This window comes from Eucalyptus grandis, chromosome 6 (genome assembly GCF_016545825.1).
Source record: "Eucalyptus grandis isolate ANBG69807.140 chromosome 6, ASM1654582v1, whole genome shotgun sequence".
Lineage (NCBI taxonomy): Eukaryota > Viridiplantae > Streptophyta > Magnoliopsida > Myrtales > Myrtaceae > Eucalyptus > Eucalyptus grandis.
Genome location: NC_052617.1, coordinates 46,304,637 through 46,326,124, shown reverse-complemented (window position 1 = coordinate 46,326,124; position 21,488 = coordinate 46,304,637). Strand labels below are relative to the sequence as shown.

At 41.2% G+C, this 21,488-nt stretch overlaps 3 protein-coding genes across 5 annotated transcripts; all 3 read right to left on the bottom strand.

Moving 5' to 3' along the window:
• Nucleotides 1-969: 969 nt before the first annotated feature.
• On the bottom strand, nucleotides 970-5,128 carry LOC104450314 (hypothetical protein). The gene is made up of 7 exons (XM_010064822.2): nucleotides 4,706-5,128; nucleotides 3,709-3,798; nucleotides 3,518-3,598; nucleotides 3,302-3,433; nucleotides 2,067-2,282; nucleotides 1,750-1,842; nucleotides 970-1,417 (listed from the first exon to the last, which is right to left on the bottom strand). The coding sequence occupies exons 1-7, from the start codon at nucleotides 4,991-4,993 to the stop codon at nucleotides 1,256-1,258; spliced, it is 1,062 nt and encodes a 353-aa protein (XP_010063124.2). The 5' UTR covers nucleotides 4,994-5,128; the 3' UTR covers nucleotides 970-1,255.
• Nucleotides 5,129-6,154: 1,026 nt separating this feature from the next.
• Nucleotides 6,155-12,560, bottom strand: LOC104450313 (hypothetical protein). 3 transcript variants are annotated; one of them, XM_010064820.3, is made up of 11 exons: nucleotides 11,814-12,557; nucleotides 10,837-10,928; nucleotides 10,466-10,659; nucleotides 9,733-9,772; nucleotides 8,751-8,832; nucleotides 8,549-8,626; nucleotides 8,316-8,441; nucleotides 7,757-7,878; nucleotides 6,822-6,861; nucleotides 6,597-6,671; nucleotides 6,155-6,475 (listed from the first exon to the last, which is right to left on the bottom strand). In XM_010064820.3, the coding sequence occupies exons 1-11, from the start codon at nucleotides 12,122-12,124 to the stop codon at nucleotides 6,310-6,312; spliced, it is 1,326 nt and encodes a 441-aa protein (XP_010063122.2). In that variant the 5' UTR covers nucleotides 12,125-12,557; the 3' UTR covers nucleotides 6,155-6,309. The 3 variants fall into 3 exon arrangements, 1 of the variants encoding a protein (XP_010063122.2); XR_726681.3 differs by having other exon boundaries at nucleotides 6,441-6,475; nucleotides 6,822-7,423; nucleotides 11,814-12,560; XR_005552279.1 differs by lacking the exon at nucleotides 6,155-6,475 and adding an exon at nucleotides 7,302-7,423 and having other exon boundaries at nucleotides 6,591-6,671; nucleotides 11,814-12,560.
• Nucleotides 12,561-14,403: 1,843 nt separating this feature from the next.
• On the bottom strand, nucleotides 14,404-20,942 carry LOC104450312 (WD repeat-containing protein DWA2). The gene is made up of 13 exons (XM_010064819.3): nucleotides 20,793-20,942; nucleotides 20,615-20,698; nucleotides 20,396-20,528; nucleotides 19,669-19,780; nucleotides 19,493-19,592; nucleotides 18,633-18,760; nucleotides 18,115-18,184; nucleotides 16,215-16,303; nucleotides 16,059-16,104; nucleotides 15,695-15,768; nucleotides 15,535-15,608; nucleotides 15,399-15,457; nucleotides 14,404-14,935 (listed from the first exon to the last, which is right to left on the bottom strand). The coding sequence occupies exons 1-13, from the start codon at nucleotides 20,835-20,837 to the stop codon at nucleotides 14,894-14,896; spliced, it is 1,056 nt and encodes a 351-aa protein (XP_010063121.1). The 5' UTR covers nucleotides 20,838-20,942; the 3' UTR covers nucleotides 14,404-14,893.
• Between the last annotated feature and the right edge of the window lie 546 nt (nucleotides 20,943-21,488).

Here is a 21,488-nt window from a genome sequence, read left to right as displayed (position 1 = left end):
ACGCATTCACCTGGACCATTACCACGTGAACGCCATCTCCGTCGCTGCTCGTCGATTCTGATAGAGAAGGCTCGTCCGGGAGGAGCTTGCGGATGGCTTTCATGTCGGGGCGTGCGAGGACGTCAGAGAGAGAGAGCAGTTGACCTTGGCCTCAGCATAGTAGACACCTTCATCGTTACAGTCGATGTAGAGGTCGTCCTTGATCCTGCCGGCGGATGGTAAAATTTCGGCAGGGCTTGGGAGGCAGATTGCTTGAGGCGGCGCAGGGCTTCGTCAGTGGTGAAAGCAGTCGGGCGGTCGTAGAAGAGGATCATGGGGATGTGGGCGGTGGGGACGAGCTGGTCCCGGAGGGAGAGGCGGTAAGTCCTGAGATGAGCTGGCGTGGAAGAAGACAGCTTGACATGCTCTTTGGAAACGATCTCCACCTCCATTGCTGCGAATTCTTCAGAGACTTGGCTTTGACGTTTGAAGAACGTGATGGAATTCAATTAGGGTTGGCGTTCATTTCGAAGAAGAAGATAAGTATACTTCCGAGTGTGATTCTGCGATCTGGATTCGCTCAAAGAGTCTATTTTGGTTTTTCTCTGTTGGGTTTTCTTGGCGGGATATGGTTAAGGAGATCGACGTTCTCCATGTACGAGAATTCCGAAGACCTGACATTGCTTCTTTGTCCCCAGTTCGCACCAACGTGGATCCTTTTATCCACGTTCGACTTTTTCGGTCTTTAAAGCATTTAAAAAGAGTCATTGGACGTTATAGCCTGGTTCATTTTTCAGAACAAACAGTTGAGCTCACCAACGGGAAGCGCCAAATAACCTGGGATTCTGTCTTTTTATATATTGAGGAGCCCTTACCACGAATTAGATGATGACATCCTTCAAAAGCTCCGAAATAGCGGGAGAACTTCTGGATGTTCATTAACTAAGGATGGAGCTTTCCAGAAATCATATACAGGGTTCAGGTAATCGGATAACGCAACAGAGGATGTTTCATTTGATAAAGAAAAGTCAATATAAAATCATGAATTCCATTATTTTCATAATCTCATTGAACATGCCAATATAGCCTTGCAAATGCGCCTGTTGCACTGCTTAGCAGTTAGATGCATTGACATAAGTTATCTTTAAGCTCGAGACTGTTTCTAGGTGCACAGAAAGCTCTCTGCCCAGAAAGCAAAAACTTCAGATGACAGCCTGGGAAAATACTATGACTTCCAGCTCCTTGGAAACCTTACAATTTGTGGTTTGGATGAGCTTTAGATGTTCTCGCCAGGAGGCAACTCTGCGAGCTTGGGAGAAGTTCCTAATACTCTTTCCATATCAAAACGAACCTCGATATTCCGTATACCATAGCCCACAACCATTAGCCAGTATAGAAGCTTGGCAAGTTCGGGTGCACTAGTCTCCGACACTGTTGTCTGTAAGCATGGATCGTAACTAGAGTCATAATTCATCATCAAGACAAGGGAATCTGTCTTATTGGTTCTTCTTAGTGATCAAGATGAATAAACTCTATTGAAAATGTTTTTAGCACATTAACAACTGAAGATTGTGTCTAGTCAAATTACTCTCTTTGCAGACATAATTCGCTGTATATCATGGTTGGTAACACGGTACTCATTGAGAAAACCAGACTGAATGATGCAATGCTATATCATTGCAAGAAAAAGGAAGATCCTCAGTTGTTTCACAGCCTGCATTACAAGATATACTAAAATGGGGGAAAAGCAAAGCTTATTATTAAACTAACCTTCATTTGACCAGGATCAGAGACAGCAAGAAGGCGCTTTATAAAGGTGTTCATGGCAAGGATAGCATCCTCACCCGCACTACTGGTCAACTCCTGAAAATTTATGAATAACAGGGGAGAATTTCAGGCACTGGAACAGCAAAGATAAGCCTATCTAGGAAGCAGTGGCATGATATAACCATAACATGTAATCATTCACAAAAGCTCATAAAAATCAAGGAAATATGTGAAGCACTGCATTTATCTGAAAACCGTAAATCAAAATAGCAAATCAGGCACCCCAGAGAAAATGAAGAAAAGTGACGGGACATCCTCACCTTCAGATTCTGTGGTTCGAGAGTTTTGAGATATTCCAACAATTCATTTTGTCCAATGGTTGTTCTACCTATTTGTTGATTCAATTCCTCAATTTCTGCTTCAAGTAACTCGATGTATTTCACAGCATCAATTTTTTCGGGGCCAGACACATCATTCCACCTGATCACTTCACCTGACACCTTTTTTTGTGTACCCGGTGCATAATCTGGAGCATCCTGCAATGCGATTAACTCATTTAGCAAAGAAAAGGAACTGGCAATACTAACCAATCCCCAAACTATGTCAAATTTCCAATGTTATGAGATCTAGCAGCTAATGTAAAAATGAGAATGAGACCGCAAATAGCACTAGTTCACATATTTCTTTCAGGCTCCATTGGACCTCTCCCAATATGATTTTGCTGATATTCAAGCACGCCCTAGCAGATGCTATCTATAAGAGTACCCATGGTACATACATATAATCACTTAGAAAAATCAGGAACACTGGTATATCCACATTATACTAAAAGTCAAATCTATGGCTAAGTATGGGATTCCAACATGATCAGCCACAGTAGGATTTTGTTGATATTCGAGCATGCCTTAAAGTAGATGCTATGTAACTGTAATCACTTATCGGGAGCAAAGGTATATCCACGTAATGTTCAAATCTATGGCTAAATATGAGATTCCAACATGGTCAGTCACTGTGTCAAGCTGAGATCTTTAAAATACACCTTCATTTAACAGCAATGAGGTCAAACTCACCCTTAATAACTATTCCAGAAAGAAAGCAATGATATCATGCACAGAGAGTTAGAATATTTGGATTAGTGTTCATACAAATTTTACCCACAGAGCAAGAATTAGAATACAAACACAACTAGACTCAAGGACTACATATTGACCTACAAATACACCAGGACAGTTTTGGAACTATATAATAGCATTACCACTGTAAAAGCAGAGATCTGCCTCAGCATGTATCTGTCTTATAACTGTGCTAAACACGACAGAGCAAACTCTCTTGGGCTACTGCTTAAGTAAAGTAAACCACAAGCACGCACTTGGGACTCCTTGCATATGTTCCTGAAACTAAGCTCATGTGATTGTCCTATACACTCGAAACTATTATTGCTGCTTTTAGGCTCAAATAGCAGGAGCACTATTCCATCAGAATCATCAAAAACATCAATGATGTCTGGCAAATTGATATGATCTTCAGCCCAGTCAAAATATAAGAGAAATATAACCTTTTTATCCGGCTTTTCATGGAGAACAACCTGATCCAAGCTCTGTTGTAGTTCTAGGCGGTACTGTGCGTTCCTAAACATATATCCAGTCATCAGAACGCTGTACATGAGCTGCGCAAGATTTTCAGCAACCTGAGAGAGAAAACCAAAAATAAGAAAATGCCTGGGGGGATGTTTATCAATAATTATATCCTGTAAAGTTCCAGAATCACTCACAGTAGTCACTGTCACAGTGAAAAATTGGGGAGGTAGTGTGCCAATCATATTTGTGACGGTTTGTCTCATAGCATCAACTACCTAAAAATAGAACCATACAAATAGAGCAATAAAACCGCTAGCCTATTCTTTCAGCTTTTTTCTGTTTTAAGACGAACAAATACAATCAAAATACAGGAGAATATTCAAACCTGCTGCGGAGCCTTTTTGACAAACAGCTCCATGAATTCTGGTTGCACATTCTTGACATACTCCAGAAGAAGATCTTTCCTGCTTTTTGACTTCACATGAAGAAGATGTGTCAGACATCATATGACTATACCTTCACGGGGTTAGATAACTCTTCCTAACTATATAGACATCGTATGGTAAAAATAAATTTTGTGATGCGAAAGCTACAGCAAACCCATTAAACGTGACTATAGAAGAGTAGGGCATGCATAACCGCAAAAGGGATTATTGTTGAGACTAAGCTATGAAATCAAAGTAGAGATACCCCCGACAACCACTAATCAGCTTGAAATCTTTGAAATTTTTCACTTTCGATACAGTTGTATGTGGGACGGATGCTGGACATATACAATGAAGCAACCGTTGTTTGCAATGTTGCTATAGTCCCAACCCGTATATTCATCAAATTTCCGCAATGTTCTCAAATTGAGTTCAAACCAACCTGCTACCTCCTAAGTGGGTTTAAGTTCACGATTATTCGAGAACCACAGACTCCAACATCCCCTCCTCGACAAACTTGCTCTTCCTTATATGTCAAACTTGCCAGGAATCAAACCCTGAACATGTCCCATTCCATTCCCCTCCAAAGTCCAAACTGGTGCCACGCCACCGGCCGAGTGCCTTTGTATAACCATTCGGCTTGATGAAAAAGTCAGATGAAAAAGACAGTAATTTCACGGTGACGGGCGTGTTTGTAATTATAGATAGGAATCGAATCCAGCATCCGAATGTACCTATCTCGATAAGCAAATCCGTAATCCTCCACCAATTACCGCAAGCAGATGAACAATCATTCGAATAACAACAGCAGACGCTAACCAGCACACTCGCAATTCGGTAGCTAATCAAGAAACTAAACGTTCCGAGCACATGTAGAAGACATATCCAAGAACAGAAAAGTCACCCAAGTAGTCGGACATAAGGAGAGGAAGAGAGAGGAGGGGGAGGGAGGCGTACCAGAGTGCCGTTAGGCGCTTTAGAGTCGCCGTTGGCGGCATTAGAGCCATCGCTCTTGGAAGAATCGTACGCGGCAATTCTCGAGGAAGGCCTCCTTCGGTTGGCACCGCCGCGGCAGCCATTTCGCTCCTTCCAAGTAGCGACGCTAATCGGAGCGACGAAACGAGGCTCGTATGCAAAAGAAGTGGAAGAAGAAGAGGAGGAAGACGACGACGACGACGACGAAGATGAAGAGGACGGTGCGTAAGAGAAAAGTACGAAGGAGGGTTTTGCCGTCAAAGAATTCATTTTTTCGCTCCACCACTATCCCCCTCAAGAAGAGAAAGAAAGAAACCCAAAGAAGTGAGCTAAAAGATCAGCTGCGAGGTCGCCATCGACGAAAGCGCACGGAGGCTTGCGGTGGGTTTTGGTGGGGGCGGGGAGGGGGCGGGTCTTTATTGCGGTTGCGCTCGCTGGGAAACGTAGGCTGGTGCGCAGGAGATCAAACCGATGGAGTTCGGCGCGCCGTTCGTTGGCGCGACCGTGCCCGTTCGGACGGCTGTGATCATTTGCAGGACGGAGCTGATGTCGTTGGGGCCTCCGCTGGAACCTGTTCACCGTCGTCTGATTACTGATTGCCACGTGGGTCAGTCTCAGTCCCCAAAATTTCGGAATCGAGACCCAAAAATCAAGTTTTTATAATAAATTCTTGTTTGGTCATAAAGTCTCTAAATAAAATATTAACGTCGTAGTATTTTACTAGAAATATATCACCTCGAAGACCATGATTCAATTCTCCACGTGCCAAAGTGCTTTTGATTATAACATGTTTATGCACATTTATCACATATAAAATCCTTTTATCGTATTTGAGACATCATTAAAATGAGTTTTTTAGCATAACCCAACATGCATTTATTATGTGATTAGTCTTCTATCATACTTATCACATTTATGCACACTTGCGACAAAGAAAATCCTTTTACCACATATGGGACACTTTTTGAGCATGAACATGGATAAATTTGAACCTAGTTACAGCACAAGACCCATTTATTTAGAAGTATTGGAAAGGAGGGGTGGTGATGTTTCATGGATAAATTGAAAAAAATGAGAACATTTACAAGTCATTTCTGTTTTGATTCTTCGAAATTATTGGAGAATATAGTTGTGTCCAGTGAGGACAAGTTTGTGAAAAGGGAATGACTTTAATTTTGTGCAATGGTGAAATATAGTTAAAAATTTGCAAGATTTGTATCATGCGACTCACGCAATGGCCGAGTTGATCTAGACAATTTTCATGCGCTCAAAAGACAATTTTATAAGAAGTGTAAGACAAGTCTACAGCATATTTCACCAAAGTTAAACACGAAATATTCAATTAGTATCCAAAAGCCAAATGCTGTCGGATAGATCGGCTAGTTTAAATAGGTAAGCTGAGGTCCGGGGAAACAATCACAAAGAAGCTGATTTAAGCTGGGGGTTCAAGTGGAATCGACTATGGAAAGAATGAATTAATCAAACAATAATTCACATAACTACTGCTACATGAGGAGTTCAGACGAATACAATTGGACTTGAACAACAAAAAGAAGAATGCTGAAGACTTATATTTTCCTTTATCATCACAAGGGGGCTGCTGGTGGATCCTGAGAATCATCAGGAGGGGGTGAAGCAGCCGAACCAAAATCAAGACTTGGGAAGACACCAGGTGGTCTATCACGGGGTTTGATTGAGAGCAACTGAGTTGAATCGCCGACAACATCTGCCCACCCGTAGTGCGGTTCAGCCCTTCCACATATTTGCAGACAATTTGGCAACCAAGTCAGAATGCTAACCTCATCTAATCTCCAGAATTAAATTGTTTGGTTATCCTCAATTAAATAATCATACTAAGAGAGCAAGTCCATACTCATAATAAGTTTCCTCGTCGACAACAATATCCCAGCTTTCACCGGTCGTGCTCTTCCCATACTTGTGCACCTTACTGATATAGAAACGGAAGGCAAATGTAAGTTATACAGCTGGAATACACTAGGAAAAGCAAAGAAATTGCTGGAACTGTGATCTCTCAGGAATTGAAATCAATCATTTTAAGATTACAATTTTTAGGAGATAAGTACCAAAAGTTCCTTACCCATTTCCAAAGTGTTCCTCCCCCCATGTCCTTGACCATCCTGTACGAAAGAAGAGAAACCTTCACACAAATTAGACCTTCTGCATTTGGACTAATAATGAATCTGAGTATCCTACTTCAGACAAGAAGCGTCACTAGGCATTTGATAATCTATTAGATGCACAAACTAGTGAACTTCCCATCACTGACAATAGTACTATCATCATGCTAGTGCTTCACACGAAGTATTCAAGAAGATTAACTCTTGAGATATATTTCCGGGGTGTAACCAAAAGAGCCTCTAAGACTAGAGCAGAATATTGTTCAGAATAGTGGAAGATGGGAATATTCACTTTGGTCGCTTGTTCCATTTTTTCACTTGTGAAAAACCAGCCCTGTTTAAAATAAGCTATATCCTGTCGGGAAGTTGAGTATACAAGTTTCAGTGTCCGTATATTCTTTCTGATAGTGCTGTCCAGAAAACTATAAAAGTCATTGAACCTTTTGTGCAACAAGGACATCTTGGTTACAGTTGCATGCTTTACCCTCTCAAGTATGTCCACCAAAGGCAGAAACCGTAAAAGTTGATGTGGCCGCAGGCCCTTCACACATGAAACCTGTGGCTAAATCAAAGAATTTCTCTAGGGTTGAGATCAAGAATTATGTAGAACTAAAAGTGCTGCTGGTTAGCTTCAGTTTTCAGAAAAAGTACATCATTCAGTAAATGTAAAATGATCATCCAGTTTATATTCTATTTCTGTGCAAACAGACCCTCCATTTCACCCAACAGCTGCTGCAGATTAGTAATCTCATATAGCAGAAAACAGAAGTTAACTGCAATACCACCACAGGATGTGAGTTATAGACATGAAACATTAACTCAAATTTCTGAGCAAAGATGTTTCAATAATTATTTCTAGAAAAGGGAAAGTTTAGGAAGAAAGAATTAGACATACGTTCACCTGCTGGGGATACATGCCACGTCTCCCCTTGACGCGAACCTATGCCAGCAAAAAATTTCTCTTCCCACTTGTCTCCCCATTTGGTCCCCAACTCGGTCTCTGCCCATTTATCTGTCCTGAGAAGAAAATTCCCCAGGAAAAGTTGATAATAATAAATTTACAGTGGTTTCAGAAGATTTGATCAATCATTTGACCCATGGAGTTCTAAGAAAAATGGTATATGAACTATGTAAATCATGTGGCATGGCAATGACAAAGTAAAAAACAAAACAACCTTTCTATGTGCTAGAAAACCTGTAAGTGTGATGTCAATATCATATTTTTACTAGGTACAGCAATCAGGCTGCTATTATCACCATTTTAGATACTCATTTCCACAACATAATTTCAGCTCAAAGTCCATCAGTTTTCTTTGCTTCAAACAGAACAGAAAATGAAAAATCCTGCCTATTTCCCAAAACAGTCGGAATAAAAATGATCAATCAATCATATTGTATTCAGAATCTCGAATAGGCCAAGTAAGATAGAAACTAAAACTGAGTACTAGAACTACCATTTTAGGACAGATCCTCGTCCGTCATAATGCTCTCCCCACTTTTCCCACCATGACTGTTCATTCAGTCTACCGTACTTATGTGCCCCTTTCTCAGTCCACCCTTTGGCATCATACTTCTCCCACCTAGATTCAAAATGATCAATCAATCATATTGTATACAAGATGCCAACATCCCCTATGTGCACACTATGAGAAAAAATGAGCATTATGGTACCACGATATCTACTTACCATTTCTCATACCAACCAGCATTTTCAGTGCCTGACTTTGCTTGTTTCTGTGCACTCCTCTCTATCCTTGCTAGGTTGCTGTAGTTTCAAATGGCACAACTTAGATATCAAATTGAAATACAGCACCAAATTCAGATCATGCAAATCAAGAAATAGATCTCTTGAGAGCAATGGAGCAAAATGGACACTCTGAAGGGAGTACCTCCATTCATCTTGATACAAAACTTCATTCCATGTTTCCCACCATGAATCCCCTTCTGCATTTTTTCCAGATTTCTCTACTCCTGTGGCATGAACAGTATAATGAGCAAGTTTTAGCACCCCACCCAAGAACAATCAAGATTACAAAACCGATTGGAGTTAGCCTGCATCAATATCTTTTCTTTTGGCTAACCATTGATTAGACGTAGTAAAAAATGGAGGAAATCTGAGTACTACATTCCAATAAAAATGCTCTTTACGTTAATATTCCAATGCCAAACACTTTGCCTGCCCAACAGGTTCGGCAAACAAGTGATTATCTATATACAGGTAAAAGCAATGAAGGCAGTGAGAAACAAGAAGTCCAGCAACCTAATAATAGATGCTCTGAATATCAGGAAACTAAGGATGTGGAAATGGATTCAAAATAAACCTGATGAGTTGAAAAGCTGAGTGTCATAGTTAAGAGTAACCAATGTTACTGTATTTTGGTATTGGACAATTGCCTTTTGAACATTTATTTGGTCCATTGAAAACAACAAAGATGAAATGCCATGGGATTCGTAGTTGAAGATGACACCGTGAAGTTTGATTGAGATGGAGGAAGGGTAAGCTTCCTCATTCACTAGCCTAGGGTCAGCACTTGAGAAATTGTTAATTAGTGAGATGCTACTTGGTAATGAATAATCATCATGCAGAACTTCTTGGATAACAGTCAAGAGAGTTCTCCTGTGCTTGATCACAGGACAAGATGGCTAAAATAAGAAATCTGTCATTTTGTTTAATACTTGGAGCCAAAAGAAGTTTACAGTGCAATGACATTGAGCAGCTTTGAAGACTCATTGTCAATAAATTCTATGCCGAGAGAGGTAGCTGTTATGAGCAATTACTAGAATTCTGATGCATTGCATGAATAGCTCTTATCCCCACTATACCAGAGTTAAAGTACATGCATTTGATATCTGAGAGTGTGAGGAATTTACCTAGCTCTTTGTAACCACTCCAGTCGCTTTTCTCCCACCACTGTCAGGAGATCAATTATCAGTAAATCAAATATAAAGCACCCACCTGGGACGATGCTTAGCAAGTTATAAAAACAACACTAGCGCAGAAAGTGGAGACCATCATTAGAATCACCCGACATTTAGAAGCTATTACTCTTAAAAAATATGAACTTGAAAGCAATCTAGTTGTTTGTACAAAGTTCCACATATACACAATGCACACATGCATGCTTGGAGAACTGTAAATAGACAATGTTATTATATGGAGATAAAAGGGACATGCATTCGTAGAAAGGACAACATTTAACAAGGCCTCTGACTATTGGTTAAAGCTGAAGACTTTCCCTGATGATCTCATCGTTCACACAGATTGACTCAGAAATTTGTTGATATCTCCTTCCACAAGAAGAAAAACTTAAAACCAAAATATAGCTTCTCTATGTATAATGAAAGTCATTCTAAAGTTTTATTTGGCCAGTGCCCCTACTCTATACTTGAACTCCATATATTCATAGAGATGCAGCGGACATCAAACGAATGACTCTTTGGCTTTAGCAAGATTACATCTAGTGTTTGTAACAAGAAAAAAATGAGGAGAGAACACTGATCAAACTTGGACTGTTCACAATTGTTATTGACCATAATGACAGCTTTCATAGTTTTGATTTAATCCCCAGGAGCAATACATAGGTGTCATCAGATGATTTTATACCATTTCTTTCCATTCTGAAGAACCATCATGAGATCGACCGCCCATCCTTGTCCATCTACATCTGTATCCATTATCGCCCATGTCTTCCCCGCTCTCTCTGTACCAAGTACTGCCATCTTCGTTAGTGCCAGTCTCATTAATGTTTTCATTTAACAAGTTGATGCCCCAGTCCTTCTCATTTGCGATACCCGTGTCTACAGTGGAGGAATCAACCATGAGATGCATAATCAGACATCTGGTTCTAGATGCCAATTTATCTCGTAAATCAAGATTTACTAAAGCCATAATTTTTCCATTCTTATCGAGTTAGTGCTATGCATATTACTGTTTATTATACATTAAAAATGGTGCTGAGATAACACTTTACTTACCTCTCTTCGGTGGTGTATCACGGGACTGTGGACCAGAGCTTCTGGGGGTACATCTTGGATAAAACTTCTCTTGCTTGGAGAGGAAATGAGACCTGCAGAATGAAGCAGTTTGATATCAGTGAGATATTAGACTGCTAGTAAATCATTGCTCTATGGAGTGCAAAAGATAAGTATAATGAGCACTTCATTTGCATTGAAGAGCCCAAGGAGGAATGACTCAAGGCCATAATTTGCGTCTCTCAAATGATGTGAGGGGAACAAAAACTATTTCACAATATACCCACCTTGTTCTTGTACAACAATAATCAGTTTGACAATGTAATAAGCTCCTTTAGGATAAATGTGCAGATTCTCACATTCCAACAATTTGAAAGAAGAGTAGGGAAATTGGATCAATCATCTATGAGCGATTCAATAACGATTGGATAACCTTTTTCACATGCCATAATTTACCATTCTCCCTTTTCACAAAGGAAACCAAAATTTCAAAGCTTTCAACTGTTTTTCAAAGCTTTAATGCTCAACCTCCTACTGCTACACAGATATTCTCAATTTTCGAATGGCCAGCAACTTCATTCCTTAATTTAAGATTAAATTAGAAACAGTAGATGGAAAGGAAAGGTCCGCTTCAGAAGGTTCTCATGTCTATGGAACGTGAAATAACTTGGCAGATGAGAAGAACATAACTTTCGCCAGTTTTGGTAGCATGACATCACAGGAATAAGAAAATAAAAAAGCATTCTGATTGAATGCGCATTGGAGAACACATGCGGACTACGAACGACGCGTTTGTCGTAAACAATTGGAACCTTCGAATTAGCATCTGCAGCCGGGGCTCAATCAAAAGTCAACTGCAATCCACACACTTCTCACATTCTAAAACCACCAAATCTCTAGCATTCCAGATATAGAATTGAGAAATACAGGTGGCAGCGATCAACAGGAATCCAACGAATCATTCGCCGGGAGCAACGTACTGTGGAGAAGCGAAGGGCATTACGGGCGTGGGAGCGATCTTCTTCGATTCGAACCGCCAGTCGTCGCAGTTCTCCGCGCCCTTCCCGGCCGCGGCCGCCGACGCCGCCGTCCGCCGCGCCGGGACCACCGAGTCGGAGCAGCAGCACCCGATCCGGCTCGCCGCGGCCCGATCGGCCAACCCCTTCGCGCGAGCACCCCTCCTCCCGGCCCGCGTCCCCAGCTCCAGCTCCAGCCTGCCGCTCCTCCGGGGGAGCGCGAGCTCGAACCGGAAGTCGAGCTGGGCCGCGAATGCCCTGGACCTCGCCACCATTGTCCCCTCTCTTCTCACCAAAATGCCATTGGCAGCAGAAGAAGAAGAAGAAGAAGCAGAAGGGAAGCCCTAGCAGCGAGAGGATACTGGGAAGCTCGAGGAGGCAGGAGACCGTTGGGAAGAGAGGCGAATTGTATTGGGAAGTTTTTTTTTTTTTTTTCCTTTTGGTACGAAGCCTCGAAAGTAGGAGAAGAAGACTTGTGTTGGGTTTTTTAAAGGGAGGAGAGGGTCAATGAAGACGAAGCTAAAAAAGCCTTTCTATAAAAACTCAAATGAGGCCGTGGGAAAGCGAAAGCGAAAGACGCATCTTCGCCTCCTTCTTCTTTGCCTTTTAGAGAGAGAAAGAGAGATCGGATCGGCGGGGGGGAGTCGCTGTGCTTCTTTCTTCTCCGCGAGAGAGCTCGAGAGAGAGAGAGAGAGAGAGACCGCGACCGCGACGGACGTGGGCTGCTGCGTATCCCGAGATTTAATCGTCCACGTGAGCAGCCCGTGGGTCCCCCGCGCGGGGGGACGAGATTTTTGCATCCGTTTTTGGCCCGCTGGATTCGCCACGTGTCGGCCGGCTCCTCCCGTCCCCTCGTTTTTTTCTTTTCCACTGTGCTTTTTGCCTAGGCCCATTCAGAGCCACCACTTGGGGCGGCGGCGGTAGCGAAAATGGATAAATTAATCGTGAGTACTAGCGATGGCGATTATCGCGAAGGCCTAAGACACGCGGGCCTATAAGGGTCGACATCCAAACGAGAATGACTACCGGTGTGTGTGGTAATATAAAGCTCTACAGGTTTGCACGAATACTAAAGTCGAGTAGCTTCCGTTTCTAAGTATTTTATAAATCAATTGTTAACATGGAATAAAATTTGTGGATCTAATTCTCAACTATCGTGAAAATTGTAAAATATAATTCTCAACTCGGACGAGTTTAGTGTATGTGTTTCTATTTTAAACGGTTTTGTTTAGCTTATTATACGTCAAAAAGGACATCTTCCTGACCATTTGAAAATCTCATCCACACTTTTCTCTAGAAGCAAATTCAGAAGATTGTGAAAACTTCAAACCTCATGGATTTTTTCAGGAGTCCTACTCTTTATTCCCTACTTTTGCACATAAAACCGTGGGAGTCTCTTTGGCTATTCAACACAAGCGTGATTATCTCGATGACAACGGACCCTTCAATTTGGATATATGACAGATTTCAATTGAGCTTTAATTATGGGGAGAGTAGAATGATATCCACCCGCTCTTTTCTCATTGGGTATATGGTCCATGATGATGATGCACGTGACAAAAACTTCTGCCGCGCTTATCCTCCAACCACGTCAAATATCACCACCATAAGAAACAAAGATATTTAATTGACGAGAGCATTATCCGAGTGAAGTCAGCACAGCACAGCACAGCATATTTTCCTCAGTTTTTCCGTATAACGCCTGCTCAAGACACGTGTCACGATCCCATGGGGCTGTTACATGGCAGAACACCTGTTGACCACGAGGTTCAACTCCGAAAATGTGTGGATAAGCTAAAAAGTGTAGCGGCTTACGTGTCCGCAGGACGTGGCGGGGATACGTGGTGAGGGAGAGCGCCACGTGTCGAGGAGAAAAGGGAAAGCCGCCTGATGCTGTTGACGAGGAAACAAGGGACCAAGAGACCGAGCATCTTTGGGATGGGACAAGAGTCACTCTTTTTCCGGATAAGCTACGCGTCACTACGTGTCGAGGAGAAATTCTCGATCGTACTTTTCGGTGGATCCTCTCGTCAGAGGAGGATCCCTCAAAGAGGATTCTCATTAGTCATCATGACTCTTTCTGTTCACAAACGATGAGTGGCACAGATCAATCGGCCGTATTTGGACTCGCGTCGCTCGGGAGTTTAAATGCCAACCATCATGTATTACAGGAGAAAAGACCGATGAGAGCTTCAAGCAGGCTACATGAAAATGGCGACGGCAATTCCGACACGCAGTAAGCAACCGGTCGATGAATGACCATCTGGGTTTCTTTTCACGGCACTGGCAGTCAATACCTGATCCAGGACTCCCCTTCCCTCATAAGAAGGAAGCGAAAATTTTGGCAAATCTAAGAGGTTCTGCCAGAATTTCCAAATAACAATTAGAAAAAATCGCAACTATAGCAATAACAAATGACCTGTTAGATGAATAGCACCAAAGACAGCAGTAACTCGTAGGAGGTAGCTCAGACAAGTGGAACCAAAGGCGCATACTCTATCACAGCAAAAGAAAGCGCGATGCAAGTCAATGATTAACCAACTCCACAGACGACTTGCTCTACAACTACTATCTTTTAATTGAGCAGGAATTTCCTCTGGACAATCAATGGTGAAAAATACAATGAAGAGTCAGCCTCTGTATATGAAGCAGAGAGCCAAAACACATAGGCACTCCAACAGGAAAGTTCAAAAATTTGTGAAGGAAGTTTTACAGTGATTCGATGATTTTTTTTTTCCGTCAGGTGTATGCTCATTGAATACAGTTACAGAAAGTATACACCTCCTAACAATTCTTGCCTTAATCGGTTGGAAGTTTCACTCGAATGATCCAAAGATAAAACAGCTTTCCAGGGCTGGGAAGAAGAAACATGATCTCTCAACCATACCTTGTTCAAAATCAATGATTGGAGAAAAAAATCTATAATGAGAATTTATAAGTCCCCAACCAACCGAAAAAGCAAGAAGAAATACTTCGTAGCATCTCCAAATGTAAAAAGGCCAGGACCGCAAAGGGGCAATGAACCTAATTTAGTGTCCCTGAAGTCATTTTCTGGACAGGAAGGGCTTCACTGATTCTACAACCACCTGTTTTCAGGAAAAAAGAGAGGAATACCACTGTGGTTAAACTTCCTGATAATTAGTTTATAAACACTTCTCTGTCATTGGAAGTGTAGATATACTAGTAACGAAAAACATTTGTCAAAAAGTTTTTAAAACGACATACTTAACATGTCAAAAGCAATTCCAGATTTGCCTGTCAAACACCTAGATTACAAAGATATAACAACCTCCATGCCAATGTGATTTAATGGTTGGAAAAGCATTTGGTCTTTTGCTGCACTACATGTTTCAATAGAGATAAAGCTTTTGGGGCTTGCCAGGTATGGAAGACTATGGTTCAAATAAGTCAGGTTGCTGAAATGAAGCCCAGTTTTTAGCTAAAAACGATTTCAACAATATTCATCACACCGACCAAACCACCCTATGAAAGGGGGGAAAAAAGCTTTTGGATGTCCATATTTTACTTTTAAAGGTCTATAGTGCTTACCCTCCCATCGTATGACAACGATGCAAATATCCAAGGTTCTCGTGAACTCCATGCCAGGCCTACATCAACAGTTAAATTAATTAACCTGCCAAACAGATAGCTAGTGCTTGAAGAACTCCAGAACCACAGCAGTTACCATAAACACTGTCTTCATAGTCATTGTATGAATGGAGCAATGGATCAAGCTTTCTGGTAGGCGAGTCAATTAGCCTGCAAAAATGTAAGTATAGAGAATCTTTCACTTATCTTGCAATGTAAAAGAGACAGATTTTTAGCTACACAAAGAAGAATGTAACCTCTCAGATATCAGCTCATCACTGCTTGCAGTAGATGACCACCACAAATTTACAGCTGAGTCTGTACCTGCACTCTGTAACAGCATTACATCTTTAATGGAAAAATTACTGAGATTGGAACAGTCTAAGACAGAAAGAAACAGCAGTGATTTTCCGTAGGGAAGATCACATAGACATGAATGAAGCAAATTGGTAAAATTTCCCATTTCTTGTCTTCTTCCCTTTTCTTTAACCAAATGAGTACAACTCCTAATGGAAGCCTCCACAAGTCAAAAACTTTGCAAATTCTCATAATAACATCAATATTTTTTTGTGCATGGGGTGAGTTCCACATGAGAGAGAGAGAGAGAGAGAGAGAGAGAACCAGAATCAGTCCTTCGTAATCAGGATTACACCTAACAGCCCAAGTCCTGCCAACAATTTTAGCTTGTTACAGGAAATTTTTTTGTCATAGGAGTATGATAAATCATGCATAGATCACATAACTGTCAAACTAAAACACATGATTAGAATACTGTACCAGTGTGTGTGACCAGGAAACTCTTGAATAGGAGCTTTAGGCATTCTAAGATCCCATACACGTACACCAGATTCATCCTCGGAGGTAACCTGTAATAAATGAAAAATATTATTTAACAACAAATAGGACATGAACAGGTGATAAATAATCTATCCTATTCTCTAGAGAAGAGGGGACCCATGACAAGAAAAGACAAAAAGTATGTGCAATCTCAAAATTAAAAAGATAATATCTGAATATTGAATTTCACGTGTATGAACTCAAGGCACCCATACAGCTACGATTAATCTCCAGTAAAATCATCTTTTATTGCTTAGACATCCTTAAATCTTCAGATGAAATGAATTCTCTAGTTACAATGCACGACTTCATCTGTTTATTGGACACCCACAAAATAATATTGCCGTTTAGTGGCGTGCAGGGAGCAGTCACTATTAAGTAATGAAAAAGAAAAAGTTTTCTTTCCTTGACATGGCTAAGATGCTAGTATCGAGTATATAGAACTCAATATCACAATCCATACTATAACCGAAGACTAAAGACCCTCTGGTCTATCCAGTTCCCTTCCTAAGAGGAAGCAAACTGCAAACTGCATCATGGCATACCATGATATCACAAAGAACCTAATTCACAACCTTGATGACTCCCCACTAAATTCCTGATGCTACATCTGTGGTTCTCCTGATATACATAGTACACAAAAATGCTTAATGTGACGGTTACTCACTCATGGAGTTTTCTTTCCTTTTTTGCTGCACTGGGTGGCCTCTAGCTCATAAAGCCAACTCCCTCATGAAAAATTAGTAAAGCCAGACACAGATAATCACAACGAGTCAACTGCGGGGAAAGATCATTCATCTCTGAAAAAAAATGAATGCTACATACCATGTGCCAAACTAGAAAGTAACTTGTTCAAGAAAATTACTTGTACAGGTGATCTATGGTAGAATTTATTCTATTCCCATTATCAAACGAGGTGCATCAGCTTTTCAATGAAGAAATTAAGGACAGCATACTACTTCACAAGACATATGTCCCAGTGAGATTTTAATATGGAGTATTAACGCAATACCCCTTGCTAACACTGTCTTCTACATAAGGTCCCCATACTCCATGTCTTCTTCAGAATGACTCCCTAACTTCATCAAAATTACTGAATGAACCATGTGATAAGAGTCCTCAACAGACTGCAAACAGTGTACCCAGTTCATCAAACCAACCCCTCATTGCTCTTTAATACAGCTGGTGATTTGGCTGCCAGAGAAAGGATATAACTAGCTTCCTAATCAGATAAACTTTCTGACCAAAAAAAAAAAAAATCAGATAAATTTATGCAGCTTGTACTTGGATATCAAACAGAAATATGAGATTCACCATTTTTATCCAAGCAATGTGCTGAAATCTTCCTATATAGAAGTTCTTCATTACCTGTTTTGGACTAGCGCTTAATTCATTAAATTGGTGCTTAGTCAATATGCTAGCATCTTTCAGTAATTCATGGAATATGATTCTTCTCCCAAGCTGGTAAAATGGGCATGAAATAGACTCATACTTTATGCCTAGCCTATTCATGAAATAAGTTACTTGACTCTTTTATCCACTGCAGATTGGAAAAAAAAAAAAAAAAAGAAGTTCAATCAATTACTTGTCCTCTCCACTTTTTCTTAACCTTGCACAAGATTCAGCTGAACACTACAAGTACGTCAAGTGAAGCTAATGTTAAAAGGAAAGCTTCAGTCTAGCCTTGTGATTCAGAACAACTTTTCAAAGTCATAAATTGATTCTGTCATGAATGCATATGCTAAAATATTTTTGAAGCATCTGCAATTAATCTAATCAATATGAGCAATAAATCAAATATACATGAAATAGATGCTGGATTCAATGGCTTCTTTCTTACAAGTAAGTGCTTCTTTCGCATGTCATAGTCTAGGTCACGAGCATGGACAGATTCTAGTGAATTTGCTTTCCTGTCACCATATGAACTCTGTCAGCACACATTCCAGAAACTTGTAGTGTGTCCACAGGATTAGAAGATACTAAGCAAGCTAAATTCAAGTAGCTCCATTTCAGTTTATTGCCCCTCAATGTTAGAATTATAAATGGACTGAGCTATACCACCTGAAAATTTGTCCCAAGTGGCAAATGTATGTTCGTCTTTATAAAGGAATCAAAGGAAACACAATTCCTTCCAGTCTAATTGGTTATTGCATCTTTTTACTTCTTTTGAAGAAAAATATGCAAAAAAGAATAAAAAACAGTGAAAAGTATAAAAGAAAACATCTAACTATGAAAAGAGTACTTAACAGAATTAATAAATGACCTAGACAAAGTTCATCAACCAACTGCAAATAGAAAAGGTGGTCACATCTCACTTATACCCTATGCATCAAATGTACACAGGATGACGCAACCTACTTCATAGTCCGAAGATCCCAAAATTGGATTGATGATTCACAGGTTGCAGCGACAGTATTTACATCATGTGGATCCCACGCTCCACCAGAGAGGTTGTGCAGCATGCCAGCAGACTCCTGTGATTGGACCTAGAATTTGAAACAAGACCTGAATAAGGACCAGCATGGAAGGATAAGAATTAAAAAGGACAAAAGACACAGTGCAAGATTGCTATTTTGAATAAGGTAAAGTTAAATAGTACAAACACAACACATATGCATCTACAGAGTAAATTAAGCACTGAGATGGACCCAAAGTACCGCGTGCTTTGCTCAGTTTTTCACCAAGGATGATAAATGGCTTGGTGTCGTATAACTACACCATATGTTTGAAAAGAGACAAGAGGACAAAAGCTATAAGAGGCATGCAGACATAGATGGCTACTTGTCACTCTTCCTATTGTCTATCTCCCACAAATAATATTACAAGCACACTGCATCAATTGGTCCTCTTACTATCTCCATACAACCAAAAAAGGATTATCCGTTGTCATTTCAACATCAACTAGAACACTTATGTAAAAGCCATACAAGAGTCACATGGAGCCAAAAAGAGGTCTCTAGAACTCCTTGCAAAAAAGAGCTCCATGGTCCTTTTATGTGTACTATCTCCGTCAAACAAAGTGACTCTGGACCATGTCAAAATAATTATCCATTCACTTCTCTCCCTATTTCCTCTACCAGTTGTCTTTAATAACAGAATTTAAAGGAAACAGCAAAGAAACTATATTACTTATAAATATCTACACAACATGTGGGAGAAGTATACAATCCATTTCATTCTTAAAAAGTAACCAGTAGAGAGGTTCCACTTGAATATACCTGAGCCGACTTTTTCGAACAATCTAAACCCCATAAGAAGATGTTTTCCTCATCAATGCTAACCAACTTGTCATGCCTTCCAGACGGCCACCAAAGAACACTGTTGCAGGCATTGCCTAAATCAGCAAGCGAAATAAAGTTGCCAATGACAAAATAGGAAGGCTATGTCCGCCCACCAACTGATCTTCCGTGAATGAGCATCAAGCGAGGCAATTTTTTCCAACTGAGGAGAATTTAACTGTCCATATAACTCAGGAATCTGCCACACAGCAGCTCCATAAGATTCACCTTCAACAAGAGGAGGAGTTTCAAAATACATTCCAACTAGTCCTTCAATCTCAAGGAATGTTATCATCCAACAAAATCAACTGATAAATAAGGGACGCTGTAGCTGAATGATGATTCATCGAAAGAATTAACAATTCATAAGTAAATTTACTTAACGTTGATATAATTTAAATTACACCACCTGATTGAAGAGATATCACATTAAAAACAATATATCGTCATAAACAGAATTCCTAGTTCAAATTCACGAGAGCAGCAAACAATCACCATTTAGCAATTTGTTTTTACCTTGGAAGCATTCATAGGTTAGCAAAGGCAGAGAGGTTAACAAATTTAAGGGGACGGAAAAAAAATGAAACTACAAATTCCATGAATCTGTAGAATTGCATACAACAGAAAATGCAGTCAAAGTGTTTCATATAGAAATGATCATCTACTCCAAAGGATTGAGCCTAACTAGCTGAAAACATCGTATTGAAGAGTAATAATCGCAGATCAGCAGTGGACAATGCATGCAGTAGAATGCACATAAACAATCAAATCATCGAGGCTCAGGAAACCAAATTAAGCATCATCAGGACACGCATTCGAGCAGATCAAGGATCGGCGAATCACCGGTGGAGAAAACAGTAGAGAAGATGCGCTGATCGAAGGGACAGGAAGAGAGGTCCCAAATCTCGCTCGGGTGCGAGAACAAGCCCTCGCAGATCAGCTCCGTGCCGCCCGACGAGAGCCTCAGCAAATGGACCTGACGGAGAGGACGCATCGATTAGATTCCGACCGGATCGAAGCGCCCGCGAGAAAAATCACGGCAAAAGGCCACGTGAGACGAACCTCGTTCTCTTCTTTGAGGCTGAGGGTTCCGGTGAGGAAGCTGGTGTGGTCGGTGTCGGCCTTCACGTCGGAGATGCACCTGGCCTGCGAAAACCGGCGGAGAATTCATTCATCAGGAAAAAAACGACGGAATCCCGGTCGAGGAGGAAGGGACGGCTGGGGTCGCGACGGAGCTGACCTGGTACTTGAGGCCATAGCCGACGCCCGACGATCCTCCCTGCATCGATGCGGTGACCGGCGATCGGAGATGGCGCTTGAGCTGAACTCGCTTAGCTGAGTCGCGTTCTCTTTTGCTATTTTGCCGTTTGCGTAAACTCACGAGTCTCGCGGTGCGGCCGGTGAACCGCGACGGTATCGTAAATGGGCCTCCAGCCCGGACCGGCCCAACTTATTTGGGCTATAATCAGTGAATAGGCCTTAGGCCCAAATAATAAGAGCTCGGAGCGGAATTATGTGAAAGCCCAAACAATTTACGTCCAAATGTCCGACATGAAGAAGGTTGGACGAGGGCATGAACTCCTCCGACGTCTTGCTAGCCATGGAACCGGCATTTCCACCCATGCCGCACGTTGACTCTACAAATGGAGAGATGCTCGCCGGGATCCAGGGTCGCCTGACCATTTATAATCATTGCTGTTCACCCCACGTCCGATCATGTGTTCCCCACGGAACTTGTACTGGTCTACGATTTTGATGAACCCGAATCATATAAATCCAGGTCCCAACAAATCAGTTTGTCTTAAAGTCGGCACTCGCGATAGTGGCGAATTAACCTTTTGTGTGCCACCTTCCCAACTTGCTGCAACACTTGTAATGGGCTCTCATAGTGTCGAGTCAACCTCTTATGCAAGTCCTTATATTAAAGAATCAAGTA

Bases quoted from the DNA above. Each gene is read 5' to 3' on its own strand.
- LOC104450314 (XM_010064822.2), bottom strand. From the start codon at position 4,993: ATGAATTCTTTGACGGCAAAACCCTCCTTCGTACTTTTCTCTTACGCA. The intron at 3,799-4,705 runs GTACGCCTCCCT...CTTCATGTGAAG, and splicing joins AAGCGCCTAACGGCACTCTG to TCAAAAAGCAGGAAAGATCT. The intron at 3,434-3,517 runs GTGAGTGATTCT...TTTCTCTCTCAG, and splicing joins TCACTGTGACAGTGACTACT to GTTGCTGAAAATCTTGCGCA.
- LOC104450313 (XM_010064820.3), bottom strand. From the start codon at position 12,124: ATGGTGGCGAGGTCCAGGGCATTCGCGGCCCAGCTCGACTTCCGGTTC. The intron at 10,929-11,813 runs GTACGTTGCTCC...TTCATTCTGCAG, and splicing joins ATGCCCTTCGCTTCTCCACA to GTCTCATTTCCTCTCCAAGC. The intron at 7,879-8,315 runs GTAGTTCTAGTA...TTTTCTTCTCAG, and splicing joins CGAGGATCTGTCCTAAAATG to GACAGATAAATGGGCAGAGA.
- LOC104450312 (XM_010064819.3), bottom strand. From the start codon at position 20,837: ATGCAGGGAGGATCGTCGGGCGTCGGCTATGGCCTCAAGTACCAG. The intron at 20,699-20,792 runs GTCAGCTCCGTC...CGGTTTTCGCAG, and splicing joins GCTATGGCCTCAAGTACCAG to GCCAGGTGCATCTCCGACGT. The intron at 18,761-19,492 runs GTATATTCAAGT...TTCAAATTCTAG, and splicing joins GTTCGAAAAAGTCGGCTCAG to GTCCAATCACAGGAGTCTGC.